This window comes from Carassius gibelio, chromosome A10 (genome assembly GCF_023724105.1).
Source record: "Carassius gibelio isolate Cgi1373 ecotype wild population from Czech Republic chromosome A10, carGib1.2-hapl.c, whole genome shotgun sequence".
Classification (NCBI taxonomy): Eukaryota; Metazoa; Chordata; class Actinopteri; order Cypriniformes; family Cyprinidae; genus Carassius; species Carassius gibelio.
The window spans coordinates 2,610,001-2,625,667 of record NC_068380.1 but is presented as its reverse complement, the minus strand read 5'-3'; the positions used below and the strand labels follow the sequence as shown (position 1 = coordinate 2,625,667).

At 36.2% G+C, this 15,667-nt stretch overlaps 1 protein-coding gene and 1 pseudogene across 1 annotated transcript; both read right to left on the bottom strand.

Moving 5' to 3' along the window:
* Positions 1-5,246: 5,246 nt before the first annotated feature.
* Positions 5,247-6,894, bottom strand: LOC128020820 (DEP domain-containing protein 1B-like; annotated as a pseudogene).
* Positions 6,895-10,418: 3,524 nt separating this feature from the next.
* On the bottom strand, positions 10,419-13,762 carry LOC128020819 (elongation of very long chain fatty acids protein 7). Its single transcript, XM_052607555.1, has 8 exons — positions 13,636-13,762; positions 13,059-13,148; positions 12,788-12,978; positions 12,616-12,696; positions 12,460-12,516; positions 12,265-12,370; positions 11,499-11,635; positions 10,419-11,390 (listed from the first exon to the last, which is right to left on the bottom strand). Exons 2-8 carry the CDS (start codon positions 13,120-13,122, stop codon positions 11,178-11,180), a joined length of 849 nt encoding a protein of 282 aa, XP_052463515.1. The 5' UTR covers positions 13,123-13,148; positions 13,636-13,762; the 3' UTR covers positions 10,419-11,177.
* Positions 13,763-15,667: the final 1,905 nt, after the last annotated feature.

The window sequence follows — 15,667 nt, the reverse complement described above, 5'->3', positions numbered from 1 at the left end:
AAAGAAACATGGACAAGAGTATAACAATCAAACCTACAAACCAGGTAAAACAGAGAACATTGAAGTAGAAAGACACAGCAAGACATAGAAATAAACTGTAGCCTGTAGTTCATCAGTGGTTACTGAGACACTGACAGAACTTATTAATCTAGTCAAAGTATAATATCTGAGTTTTCAAAAGCTATTTTCTGGTGACCGGCACATATTTCCTCTGGCTTATTATCAGTGAGTGACAGCATGATCTAGCAGAACTGAGAACTTAACAGCTGTTAGACGACACCTGTAGCTGGAAGTATAAAACTAAACCATTTACCGTTCCTTAAAAATAGAGCGCAACTGATTGTAAATGTTGCAGATTATTTACATCAATCAAGCACTATGGAGGCCCTCCGGGTGCGTTTCTGATCATAATGAAATGTTATTTGTTAGATAAATCTTTTTTGTCATTATTTTCAGACCCATTCTTACACAGGACAGGTGAATAGGGAAAATATTTAAACTAATAGATATATTAAGTATTATCAAATTACATATGCACTAATTTGCATTAATTTCCAAAACTGGAACTAGACATTGGATAAAGCCAGGATAAAGTTTAGAATTCGGATTTCATTATGCTGACATATTATGAGTTCAAGGTTTATATAGAAGGGATTTGGGATTTTTCGTTATTAAACAGATAGTTTCGTTCCTTGATTCTGATTGGCCGAGCCGCATTCGAAGCTGTTGTAAATTACATACACATAAATATCTAGACGCCTCATTGGCCGCTTTGAGCCGTTGCCGCGATACGTCAACGCGTCCGCCATGTTAGTGAGGGCAAGACTGCCTTAAAATGAAAGTAAACGGGGGAGCTGCGGTTTTTACTGAATAAAAACACGATAACGTTCACATTTATCAACCGATTTCAGAGGTTTGTGATCTACGTGCAGTTAAAAAATAGGCTACTTTGCCTCCAGTTATTTACTTAGGTTTGGAAAATTATTAATTGAAAGCTCACATTTGTCTCACTTGTTGATTTCGTTGATTTTTTCGGTTTACAAATCTGTATAACTGTAAGATATTCATGTAATGTAATTTGAATGTACCTTGGAGATTGAAAATGTTTATTTTTTGAGACCCCGGGAGCCCAAATTCAGACCAAGAACAATAAAACCCACAGAAGAGGTGGGAGTTCAAAAGAGGAATCTTTATATTACCAAACTGCAGGGAGAGGAAGAGTAGATATAAGTCATGATCTGCAAGATTAACCACAATCTGAGGCATCGGAGCTATTTCGCAAAACATTTGATTCAGATCGGGACTCCGAATCGCGTTTCACGAATCATTTGATCTGGGCTTCGGAGCGAGTTCGCACAATATTTGATTCAGATCGGAACTCCGAATCGCGTTTCACGAATCATTTCGGGGCTTCGGAGTTCGCAAAACATCTGATTCAGATCGGGACTCCGAAGCGCGTTTCGCGAATCATTTGAGATCAGGTCTTTCAAGCGGATTTGCAAAACATTTGATTCTATCATGTATTTGTCTAGATCAACTTTTAATAAAGAGAAAAGAGGTTTAGAGACAGATTTTTTGTTAATAGCCTGTTCGTAATCCCACAGTCCATAGCATCAGTAGGATGAGTTTCAATTTTTTTATTTTATTTTTGTAGCAATGGTCATCTTATCCTCTGTGCACTGTTCAGGGTATTTCAGGACCCCAAATTAAATTTTAATTCTAATACTGCATCATACAAGTGTTTGTTTGAGTTGAATATTTCGATATATTAATGTAAGGAACGAAGCCATAATTTGATAAGTTTACATTTATTCATTTAGCAGACGCTTTTATCCAAAGTGAAGTGAAGTGAAATTCAGCCAAGTATGGTGACCCATACTCAGAATTTGTGCTCTGCATTTAACCCATCCGAAATGCACACACACAGAGCAGTGAACACACACACACTGTGAGCACACACCCGGAGCAGTGGGCAGCCATTTATGCTGCGGCGCCCAGGGAGCAGTTGGGGGTTCAGTGCCTTGCTCAAGGGCACCTAAGTCGTGGTATTGAAGGTGGAGAAAGAGCTGTTCATGCACTCCCCCCACCCACAATTCCATCCGGCCCGAGACTAGAACCCACAACCCTTTGATTGGGAGTCCAACCCTCTAACCATTAGGCCACGACTTCCCCAAAGCGACTTACAAATGAGGTTAAAAAACAACACAACAAAAAGAGCAACAAAAAGTTTATAAGCGAGAATAAACAAGATGCATGCAAAATGAAGGCAGATATTGTCTGAGGTGTTAAGAAATAATATAAAATAAAAATGCTAAAAACATTGCCAAAATATTTGACTCAAAAAGTCCAGATGATTCAAGCTGTTCGTGACTGTAACAGCAGCAGCAGAGATTATTAACCGTAAATGAAAACACTTAAAACTTTGATTCCTCGATTTAAAAAAAAAAATGTAGCAAAACATTACATTCAGATAATATGTAGAACTCTCTGTGATTATCAGTGTCAGTGTGTTGTTTTGTCCGGGGCTCGTGGGACAGGCGTACTACTCTGGCTGTGACATCATCATCCTGAGGAGGGATTTTGAGAGGATTCAGATCATCCCAGGAGCCAAACAAGGGAACATCCATGTAAACACACACACACACACGCGGTTCTGGCATCCAAAAAACATCAAGGTCTTTATAAACTGTTATAGCACTTACTAGAGTGACACATAGCATAGCTTTTACCCTCATGGTTGCAGTTTGAGGTTTAGGAATTAGTTTTTTTTTTTTTTTTAGCCTTTATGTTTGTCAGTTTTAATAATTTTAGCATTTCAACTTTTTTGTAAAAAGTTACTACTTTAATTTTAGTACTGTTTTCATTTAATTTATAATGCTTTTTACTTTACAAATCATTGCAAAGCAACTTTACAGAAAATTAAGTTTCTACAATATTTAGTAGTAGCTTACACGATTTATAAATATCATTTTACTTTAGCCTGTAGACGTATGTTTTAGGGAAGATTGTCCAGGGTTTATTTTTTACTCTTTTCTTTTACGCGCCACCGTTCGACTCGGACACAAACACGAGAGATTTTAATTTGATGAAGGTCATGGTGTTCTTCTTCACTGCAGAGAATGATGCTCTTGCTCTTGTTTTTCAGCTCAAATATCTGAACATCCTTAAATCAAAAAGCATTTACTGAAATATAAATGAGTTCATGTTTAAAACAAGAACAAATATCTGTCAGCGGCTAAGAAAAACAATAGTTTTCACCTTTGGCAGAATTTGTTTTCCCCGTTTTAAGAATTAACCAATAAAAATCTAAAAATGTATATATTGAGTAGATAATAAAAAATTAATATCTGAGGTCATTATGCATCTCCTGCAAATGTCTTGGTTTCATGATGTTCATATATTAGCACTGGAATACAGAGTGTAATCATTTTTTCTTCCCCAGATTATTGGTGATGTGAGGAAGCAGTGAGGAATTCGCTGTACAGTGATCATGCTCTCTGCCCTTAACCTCTCAAATCTGAAAATATATGCCAATGAATCTAATTTTATCTCAAGTATGAAGAGATCTGTAATATACTTGACTGTATGTAATGAGAAAATAAATTACTTAATGCAACATCCATTATTTCTTTGCTGGGTTTAAGTTTTTTTATGAATGATTATGTCATCTTTTATTATAAACATGAGTGCAGTATTAGCATTTGTATCAACATTATTAGAAATGTCTGAATGAATCAGAATCAAACGTTTAAGTGATTAATACAGAGATTTTCTTCCTTAGTATTTCTGTCTTGTTTTCTGGTATAAATTAATGCTTTCAAACGATTAATCGCTTTAGAATATGAGCCGGGTCATTCTGTCGATTCATTCAGGGCTGCTCTGGGTTTAGTACAAACACAACATTAGTCTATAGGGAGGTATAGTCTTGTCTCTTGGAAATGCAGAGAACGGCTTTCCTCAGCTTTCCTTAAGGCTGTCCTTGTCCTGTTTACAAATGGCTAAAAGGGAAGAAAAAAGAATACATAGAATAAGTTCAAAGTTTGTTCATCTTCTTTAATGAATTAACTAACATTAACTAAAGAACTAGTATTCTAAAGTGTTACCACACTTAATCTTTGTAAATAAGTACGGTAGTGAAATTAAAGAGAGAAGCTTGAGCTCCATCATTAATCTAGACAGTCAAAGTGCTCACTCTGTATATTGTGTTCATAACATAATTTAGTTTATTATATAAATGGCAATATAAGGTAAAACGTAATAAGAATTCATTTAAACTTTGAATTCTTATAAAGTCCCAGCTTTCACTGCTAACTACGTTAGCGATATCGCTAGCTATTTATTAACACTGGTGGTTAATTAAGCTGTCAACATAATGTTAAAAATGACCAAGAAACATCGAGAAAGAACAGCTGAGACTTACCTGTGAAAGATAACACCCCGAGATCTGTTTTTATTATCGTGTGACGGTTTGTAGGTGTCCAATCTGTCGATGAGTCAGGTACGTTTTCTTCTGTCCTTATGTGAGAGTTATATGAGTTGCCCGCTCCAATATGGCGGCGACGTTGACGTGCGGTCGAGTGGCCAATGAGGCGTCTATGTATTTATATGTCTATGGTGACTACAAACATAGACCTTTGTTTACTTCTGTGTGTTGCTCGGCAACCTCTTTGTTGGAAGCACATTATTGTTTCTGAGGAACTACATTATTGTTTGGTGGAATAATACTGTTTTTATTAATATCATTACACTTTATTTGCTCTGTTTTATTCTGTGAAACCTTACTATGGATATGGAATAACCGTTTTATAAAAGCAATAAGCCCCAATAAGCCATGGTTTACAGCGAATTTATAACAGCTAAGGAGGTTTCAGACACCCTTAGCTGTTATAAATTCATTTTACACCACGGCTTCTTGGGGTTTATTGCTTTAATTTATCACTCCATAAATCAGAAAATACTGTCAAACAGCCAGAAACAAAGGAAAAAAACATTAATACAGATATGTTCTTTAATTGAAATCTACAGATGCAAATAGATCAAGTATAATAAAACAAATACTTAAATGTGTATTTTAGATGTTTTCTTTGCACTAGTCTGAAAGTAAGCATGTTAAGAAAGCAAAATAGCCAAAAATTGACTAGTCCATGAAAAAACAATGGTTTTGCTTGTAGAGGGCTCCAATGCACAGCATTATACTTTATTTAATCCATCTGATCACTGATGAGGTGAATTTAGTGTTATTTAGATTCAGGATGTCCTGGCAGAATGCAACCTTTAATATTCAGTAACATCTTTCCTTGATAATAATACTTAACACTGTCGCCTTAGAGTCAAACTGACCGCTCTGAGCGCTGCATTAAACCCAAAAGCTCCAGCTCCTCTGGAAGGCTTGGAAGGGTTTCTTCAGCGTGAGGTACAAAAGCTGAGCTTTGAGTATCTGGGGTCTCTCTGGGAAAACCACCGCCTCGCTTTCAGAGGTGGGAAAGCGTCTACGGTAGATGTCAGGGTGAGATCTCTGGAACTGACAGCTAAGAAAAATAATATCACACAGGGGAAACGATTTCAAAGTTGCGGCTGAGTTACTGAACATGTGACATTTAAAGAAATGTTCAGGGTAAAACAAATCAAGCTCTATAAAGACAACAGATCTCCATTCAAGCACATCATTATAAGTCTACAGTAATAATTACATTTCAAAATTTTCCTGTAGTAATGCACACCATGTGACAAACAGCCCAAAATAATATAAAAAGGATCTATTCTTACCTGCTCCAGCTTCTTCTTCTTGTCTTTGATGGACATGTTCTTGTCTTGTATGATGTTCTCCAATAGTTCCAGGACGGCTCCTTGTGGTCCAGAGACCCTCTTCATGTCAAACTCCTCTCTGCTGATCTGTCTGCAGAACAAGTGAGGTGGAGACGCCATGGACGTGTCTGTGTTTGTCATCTTGAAGAAACCATAACATGCGAGGAGATCAGAATGTGGGGTGAGAAAGAGATGTTCAACGCTCATTCACTTCATAACCGATAAAAGCTTCTTAAATTTCACATTTTCATTTCTTAAAATAACCAAAAGAGAAAAAGCTGCTGAAAATCTCCTCACCCTCAGGCCAACTGAGATGTAGAGCAGTTTGTTTGTTCATAGGAACATATTTAGAGAATATGAGTCCATAATATTGCTTTCTGAGAAAGTCATCTTGTCTGAATCAGGAGAGAAATATGCACAGATAAAGCAACTCTTACAAGTGAAAATGGTCCATAACATGGTGGATTTTGATGTGAGATGACAACAGGAGATGGACTTTTTCCTTGGAGGAGGCTTTATTATGGCTTACAACTCTTACAAACACACAGATATTGTGATGGTTTCATCAGCTGTTTGGACTCTCATTCTGACGGCACCCATTCACTGCAGAGGATGCATTGGTGTGCAAGTAATGCAATGCTAAACCTCTCCAAATCTGGTCTGAAGAAGAAACAAACTCATCAGCATCTTGGATGACCTGAAGGAGAGTACATTTTTTGCAATTTTGTTTTTGTTTTTGGGTGATTATTAATCATAAACGGACCCAGCTTGGTGGCCAACAGCTCGTCCAAGTCCACCTCATCCGCAGATCCCAGAATGCACCGCGGGAAGGTCTGGACCATCTGCACAGGGAGGGAAGGCACCCACAAGAGACAGACCGTGTCAAAGCTGCTCATCAAATCTACCGAAAGCTAAGCTGAATTCTAAATTAACCAAACCATTTAAGGACTATCAGTTATTTATATATTTGCCAAATGTTTAACATGTATAGAGAATATCTGTCTGAGGAGGTGAGTGAATTACCAGGGTACGAGCTCCTATGGTGTCATTCAGAGGCGGGAGAGAGGGGTTTGCACACACTTTAGCCATCAGATTATTTTTCACATATTTCTTTTAATTATTAGGTATAATAATGAATAATCCTTTAACCTAGGTATTGGTGTTCAGCTGTGTTTCTCAATAGCTGATGCCTGTGTGTGTGTGTGTATATATATATATATATATATATATATATATATATATATATATATATATATATATATATATATATATATATATATATATATATATATATATATATATATATATATATATATATATATATATATATATATGACTTCTGTAATACTATGTATTATATGATATACAAAATGGGGTCAGTAAGATTGTTCTTATGTTTCTGAAAAAAGTCTCTTATCCTGTGAAATATTAACATTTTCTATATTAAAATGTCATTATTCCTGTGATGCACAGTTTGTGATTTACCTTTGGTAAATTTAATCCATCCTTGCTGAATGAAAAAAGGACGAACTAACTCACCTCAACATTTTAGTACTGTATGTATGTATGTCATGTAAATACATTTTTATTTATTTATTCTCAATATTTTCTCAGATTTCATTCAGAGACATTTGAAAACAGGGAACTATTTATTCAGGCTGTTTTCGGTCATCCTAATAATCTCAAAATGTAAAAATGTCTTATCTTACTTAGTATTTTTGTCTGATTTTTCATCAAAAATATTAAAATTCTTAAATCAAGATACTTTTATTAGCCAAATTACTTAAGATATTTAGTCTTGTTTTCAAGAAGAAAAAAAAACTAAATTAAGTGCATTTTGCTTAAAACAAGTGAAATTATCTGCTAGTGGGATAGGTAAAATATTCTTAAAACAAGAGTATTTTACTTACCCCACTGGCAGATAATTTTACTTATTTTAAGCAAAATGCACTTAATTTTTATTTTATTTTTTAAGAACATTTCATGTGTTAAAATATAACCCCTGCTTGCCTGCTTTGTTCTTCAGCACAACAATCCCCTGCTTATTAAACACATTGTGAAAGATGTGCTTGGGGCTCATAGGTTCAGCATCTAAAAGCCCGTCCAGAGACTGGAGACCCAAAACAGTCTGTAAACTAATACGAGAGTTAATCTTAAAACCATAAAAAAAAGCTTCTCTGTTGATGCTTACTGTGTTAGTGTCATTGACTTCCATATGGTCCACGTGTTTCGGGGTTAATTCTCTCCTCCGGATTAAACGGCATTCAGGAACTACACCGATGGCGATGCTCCGATGGCGATAAGTCTCTTATACTCACCAAGACTGCATATATTTGATAAAAAAAATACAGTAGAAATATTGTGAAACATTATTACAATCTGAAATAACCATTTTCTATTTGAATATAAAATATAATTTATTCCTATGATACAAAGCTGTATTTTTAGCATCATTACTCCAGTCTTCAGTGTCACATGATCCTTCAGAAATCATTCTAATATACTAATTTGCTGCTCAAAAATATTTCTTATTATAATCATAAATTCCCTTATTGAATTAATTAAGTTAGGCTTACAGCCATAACACAAACGGCATGGTTCAATAGGGGAATTTATTCAAAGACAATATCCTAATATAAGGTGCGGGAGAAAATAGACGGGAAAACAGATAATAAAACAAAGGGGAGCGCAACTGGACGGCCACTTTAAAATCCCACCGCCCTAATGTGGCAACAGGTGTAGGGGATCTGATCACAGGTATTAAGACGACACAAACACAGAAAACAAAACACTTCTGACCCCTGGAGGGCATAAAAATCATCACAAAAGGGAAAAAATAACCAAGTCAACTACACACATGAAAAAATGTTGTAAATAAATAAAGTGAAATTTGGCCAAGTATTGTGTCCCATAATTAATGCTCTTCATTTAACCCATCCAACCCAGCCCTATTGCTGCAGCACCAAGGGAAATAGTTGGGGGTTCAGCACCTTCCTCAAGGGTCATGGTATTGAAGGTGGAAGAGAGCCCAGGTTATTCACTCCCCGCACCTGAGACTCGAACCCATGGCCTTTGGGTTAAAAGTCCAACCCTCTAACCATTAGGCCAGAACTGCCCATAACAGATGAGCTACTTGTTTTTACTGTTATATAGATACATACATGTGGCCTTGGTGAGCATAAGAGACTTCTTTGAAATCATTAGATATTGTAATGTTTCCAAACTTGTTTCACAGCCAAATGCACCATAAGAGGCTTCATTGGGATCTCCTCATAATCATCCCAGTGTGGGATTCTGGGTAGTGAGCGGTGATCTCTGAAATCTGAAACATTGAAATCATTTATTCTTAAAAAATATATATATATATATTAGAATGTAATGCAACACACACACACACACTGAATTTAAAGTGTAACGCTGTTGTGTAATATATAAAGCATATTAAATGCAAGTGTCTACTTTATTGTTTCAAGTAACTTCTATGAAAACAAAATGTCAAAATATGGATGAAATCCTGTTCCATCGTCATTCAGTTTAGGTAGATAGGCCATGAAACATATTCAGACCTGTAGCCTACTGGTTAAAATACATAAAACATAAAATACATTAAAATACACAAGTGATCATACTAAATACTTTTATTATATTTAAAATGATTAAAAAAACTCTTGGATAAAACCTAGTGGTCTGAAGGATTTTAAATGACAATTAGCTCTGGGAGGGGGGGGGGGGTGTATGAAAAATGTATTATCTTTTTTTGTTTTTTTTCTAAGAAAATATGAAATTAAGGATACATTTTAATGTACAGAAAAAAATGTAAAACTTTATTAACCTTCTATATTTTATTTGAAAACCTCTTTTCATCTTTGATCCCGATTCCAAAATTGTATATTAAATATTTTATTAATAACTATGAAGGAGTAACTGGTATTTTGATGGGAAAAGCAGTTATATGGTGAACTTTTGTTACCCAGGAATTTTCCCCTAGTCCATCTAAAAGATGTGTTTTCTAGATGTTTGCTGAATTTAGGGTGAACTCAGGTAAGCTATTTTCTGTTCAATTAGTCTCTGTTCAGCCAAACTAAAGCCATGGACAAAATAATGACATTCTATAGTGGTTACCTTGACTAGTTTAACAATCTCAAAATATTAGAGGCAGAATTATAATAAACCTAAACACTGACGCATTTCAAAGCATTCTGACGGAAAACAAGGTTCCCCACGGATTTAGGGCCTGGTTTCACAGACAGGGCTTAGATTAAGCCAGAATTACATTTTATTACATAACTACTAAAGTGAACTGAAGTAAACAGCAAATCAGCACGTATAAACACTGATCTTAAATCAAATCATTTTACCCCTATTCATTTTTATTGTTATTAATCCATTTACTGCGTTCATCTCCGTAAACATCTCCACACTTTTTACTTCACTAAACCGACAGGTTCCTGCCAATAATGTGATTGGCACACAATCAGTCACACGATGCCACAGACTGACCAAATATGGGCATCGCCTTATCGTAGCTGCCCAAGTGCAGTATGGGAAGTGTAGTTTAATTGCGCTGTTGAGAACTTGTGTACTCATAATGAAAGCACAAGAAAACCAAGAGATAGTGACAAATAATTTATTTTGTTTCACTATAAAACTATTTCTTTTTCACAGAATATCAAGTCATTTAAAAAGACAAAAACCAGGGGAAAAAATCCTGTAACATTGTTCTGGTCTTGCATTTCCTTAGAACATAAAAGCATAACAGGTCATTCCTACAGATCAATATCATTTTTTTTTTTAAAATACCACATTAAGAAAACAGCAACATTAAAGAATAAATAATCACACAACAATCACTGACAAAATAACTTCAGATGATGTCACTTCTGCAGTACGCGGTAAACTTTTAGGTTCGAGCATATCCAGGTAGATCAGTCAAGCGTTCCTCAAGGGTAAAAGGGCTTCAGGCTCATTTAGTCACAACTAAAACATAACCTTCAAAAACCCTTTTAGCAACAAACTTCAAATCACCTTTGCTCTCATAACCTTTTGAGATTTGGCCAGCAGCTCAATCATACTCCAAAGCTAACAAATTCAATATTTACAAGTAAATGAGAGGATATAGGATGAAAATACTGTACTTCACACCCCAAACTCATTTCAAAGCCTTAAGTGAAGACAACAAAAATGAGGACAGCATCTCTAGTGAAACACCAGTGTGCAAAGTTCGGATGTCTTAAATCCAGTGATATAAGGTGGGTGTATTCCACATTAGTTTTAACATAAAACAGGGAAGTGGAACTTGAACAGATGAAATAAAAAGGAATATCCCCACTTAATAGGTGAGAGCTTCACTTTTAGGTGGCTAAATGGAAAGATCACTCATATTTCTTGAGAAGGTAGTTTCCATTCTGAAAAACCTTGGGTAACCTCTTGCCCTTGGTGTAGGCGTGATAGTAGAAGTTGAGGAACAGGACCAGGAAGATCAACCCATATGAACCGATGACGTAGAGAAACACGGGAAACTGGTAAGGACAGTCCTTCATAAAGAAGAACTGCCCAATGTGAGCGGTGATCAGCACAAACTGAATCTGACATAAACAGAAGGACTGAGTTAGAACCAATTCAGAGTTCAGATGTCAAAAGCCTGGATTTCAACAAAAGGACATTGGAGATGGGTAGAGAAGCTTGTAACTTACCAGCTGGATGGTGGTCATGTACTTTTTCCACCATAGATACTTCTGGTAGGCAGGTCCCAGGGCAGAGAGAGCATAGTAGGTGTACATTATGACATGGACGACACAGTTCAGCAGAGCATGGAAGGTTCCCAGGCCACCTAAGACAGCAAAATGCACCATTAATACCCAAGATAATGGATAATTAACCCAAAAAGTGAGAACAATTTTGCTGCATAGACAATTTATGCTTTGCATACAATTAAAGTGGAAGACCACAGCTGTCAAGCACCTTCAAGTCATGCTTCAGAAGACTAAAACTAGTGTAGTACTATATTTAACAAGTTATAAGAACTATTTTAAGCATACATATAGGGGAGTTAATGCACTTATTCTGGGAGAATTAAAGGGATCGTTTGCCCAAAACCTACAAATTTGTCATTAACTCACCCTCATGGGTTTAGAATATATGACTTTTTATATGGTTACCGGTCAAAAATATTGAGTTTTTGGTCCCTCTATTGAAAGTCAATGCAACAAAAACTTGCGAGATCTGAAAAGGTCTTAAAAGTGTTGTAAAACAAATCCATGTGAGTCAAGCGGTTCAAAAAGTCTAAATTAATGCATTTGACCTTTTTGGATTCAAGTTTGGGTTGTCTGGCCTTTCAGTGGAGGCAGAAACCTCTCAGTTTTTAAGATTAACAAGAGTTAGGAGTTTGGAATGAAGCTCAAGACTATTTTTATTTTTGGGTGAATGATCCCTTGAAGTGTCAGTCTCATAATACTTTACCTGCGGCGAATCTGACCCCAAACCACCAGGTGAAGGGCATGATTGAGTGATGGTAGACGTGAAGGAAAGTAACCTGGCTGTTCTTTTTCCTCAGGACAAAGAAAATCTATGAAGACAAGGAACACATTTAGCATTGATTGTCCATTATAAAGGCTTACATTTTCTTGTTCTGAACACGAAAAGAAGCCCACTTACAGTGTCAAGCATCTCAATAAACTTGGAGAAATAGTACAGCCAGCAGGTCCATGCCATCTACAAGGAAACAAGATGGCAAAGGAAGTGTCAAATTATTGCACGCGTCATTGACACTGTCAACATGCATGGTTACAAGAATGTGCTCCAATCACATACCCTGAGAGCCTGAGGAGAACTGCTGTAATCCACGAGGTCACACCCATAGGTGTAGCCATCCGCCCAACCAGACATGAGAAACTGTAAGAGAAAGACGACACGTTCTAATAAACATACAACAATAGAGAGAAACAAAACCCCTAGAAACTCATCATGCAACATGTCAACGAACCTCGTAAATCAGGTAGAGGGAAAACGCCACAATGCTGAAGTTATAGATGATCATTGGACGCTTGAGGTCAAAGGGCTTACGGTTTTCCATCAGCCGAGGCCCCAGCGATGTCACGAAGTAGATGTAGGCAGCGATTATGAATGTTTGAGGGAAAGGGGATGCCATAAGCAGCCAGTTTCCGGTTCGTGGATCTACAAGTGAGGCAAAATAAGTCTTATTTTCCAGCCAATTACAGACTCCTTACAAAAACACGTTGATGGTACAAACTCACCTGCTTCCTTAATCCACTCATCATAGAACAGAACAGCTCTTGAGGTCAGTGTGTTGAAAGCCATATCTAAGGAGTCTTTAGGTTTCTCTTCTGGTGGGGAAAAAAGGGAGAGCAAATTATTAAGGAGATATTTAAATACACTTATTTGTAAACCAAAATGTTAATGCTTTCTAGCTTTAATGTAGCATAGCTTTCCTCTATTCCATTCAAACAAGGTTACAAATCAAGCTTGGTGGGTGTTCAAAATTCAAATTCAAGCTTGTGCAATGTCAATTTCATCAAAAGGAATTATAAAGAATTTCCCAAATTTTCACATGGAGCAAACATGCCATTGATGCCACTCCCAAAGAGCCGAACCATCCAAACCACTCCCAAACACAACTGGAAAGACGTGAAACCCCAGTAGACTCCAGATGATTGCACTGATTTTTAGCATTTGAAATCAAAACAACACATCTAAACCTTTGAACAGCGCAAAACGTATTCCCAAACAGCCATGTGTACTTCAACGAAAAATCCTGAAATCGAATTAATACGCATCCTGGAGCGACTCCCAATAAAAAGCAGAAACTCAAACCTTAAAACCCGAGGTTGTGCTCCTTCCACGCTATCCCTCGGTCACTCGGTCACTTGAGTAGCTCACTGGTATCAACTGCATGACTCGTTTAAAGCTGCAGAACTTATACACCTGTACGGGTGGCTCCTCCCACAGTTATTTATATATGGAGGTTCCGTCCTATGAAACTTCCGGAATTTAGGTCGAAACTTTCAGGCGCGCGCTCATTGGCGTTTCCACGGTGACCTGGATGAAAATATGAGCGGAACTCTGTACAAAGGTCAACAGCAGGTGTGTGGCTTAATTTGGGAAATAGTGGACGATGTGCAAAATATGTTTTCAAGGCTAACTTAACGGGAAAAATGCGTTTTTCATTTTTCACCCTAGAATCAACAGAAAATCGGAGATAGTTGTCGTACTTGTGATATTTCTATTAATATATTTCTTAGGATGTTTTCATCCCTGAAGGCCAAGAGCCAAAACCTAAATTATTTTATATATGGTCAAGATAATAGACTTCTATTACCCAGGAGAAAAAGACTCACGTTGACCTTTTGACAACATGCCCCCCATTTTACCCAACTGATAATATGTCTGATACTAGAATTAAGCTTAAAAAACGGAATTTAGAATTTTTTTATAGTAATAATATATATATTTATATTATTATTATTATTTATAATATTAAATATATAATATAACATTTTCAAAAAATAGCTTTTTAACATTCAAGTACAATGAGAAATGCAGAATAAAACATTGCAGTAATAAGGGAGAATGTAGCAAAAAAAAAAAAACAGGCTTTTTTTTTCCCATTAAGCATCATTTATTTATTTTCTATTGTTATTTTGAGGTGTAATGTTTGTGTGTGTAGTGCTGTTGACTTCCATCACCCTGGTTTCAGTTTCAGGGCTGGGTCACCCCATCAGTGAAGACTATTAGATGCCTGAATGAGCAGAGGGCTTCTGTCGCCTTCAGAGTCATTATTGCACAATAGAAGAGTCCTAAACTGTTGGGTGTGAAAAATAATAATAAGCTACGAGTGGAAAAAGCAGGGTGTATGATAACGAGAAAAGAAGTGAAAATACAGGCTCAGTTATCCCAGTGTTTCTATATTGCTTCATGATGTTTGTCATCATTAAGAGTATGTGCTTTATGCAAACACATGTTTTGTAAAATGATCATTGTAAAGGAATGCTTCTATTAAACTGCTGCAAATGCAGAATGAATACAAGAAATGTCAGGATTTCAAGAATGCACACATAAGCATGTTTTTTTAATGAAAATGTTGAGCAACACAACAGCATGTGAAACCCTGGCATGAACATACCTTAGCTGTGACAAGCATCTCAGTCCAGACAGATCTGGTTTTTCATACCAAAAGGATGCCGTTGTGATAAATCATTGATGTCACAGATGGTGGTATTTCAAATGCTCACTTTCTTACATATTTATAACTAATTCCAATTATTTTTCTCAAAATCTCTCACACAACACTTTGGAGAAGGTGATAAGCTCTGCAAGTACAAGAAGGCAGCCCTGCTTGGAAGAAAAAAAGGACACAGAGACTTAGATAGTTCACTCAAAAATGCAATCAGTCAGATTTCATGTTGTTCAAAACCCATAAGACTTTGTTTCATGTTTGAAACACAAGATTTAATTTTGGTTTTTATGATGCCTTTATTACTTTTTTTGGATCTTCTAAGTTTTGGTTTCATGGACTGTAACAGGAAGGAAAGAAAGCTTTCAGGTTTTTAATTTCATTCTTAATTTGTCTTTTGGAGATAACCAAAGTCTGATGGTTTTTAACTCCGAGAGCGTAAATGATGATTATGATGATGATTTCACTGAAAAATGAAGCTACAGATGATAGTTTTCCGGTGAATTAATGTTTTAAAAAGCGCCAAATATCTAAAGTGTTGTAAAATGTAAAATCTATAATGAATTTATAATGTTGACCTTGCATTCTAATGTATTTTGTAAATTTGTACAAAAGTGAGAGAAATGTGAAGTTAATTCAAGTTCATCTGAAATATGAGTGGCTTTTTTCAGT

Coding starts and splice junctions, on each gene's coding strand:
- LOC128020819 (XM_052607555.1), bottom strand. CDS start 13,122: ATGGCTTTCAACACACTGACCTCAAGAGCTGTTCTGTTCTATGATGAG. Junction 11,636..12,264: donor TGGGGTCAGATTCGCCGCAG/GTAAAGTATTAT, acceptor TTGCTGTCTTAG/GTGGCCTGGGAACCTTCCAT. Junction 11,391..11,498: donor ACATGACCACCATCCAGCTG/GTAAGTTACAAG, acceptor TGTTTATGTCAG/ATTCAGTTTGTGCTGATCAC.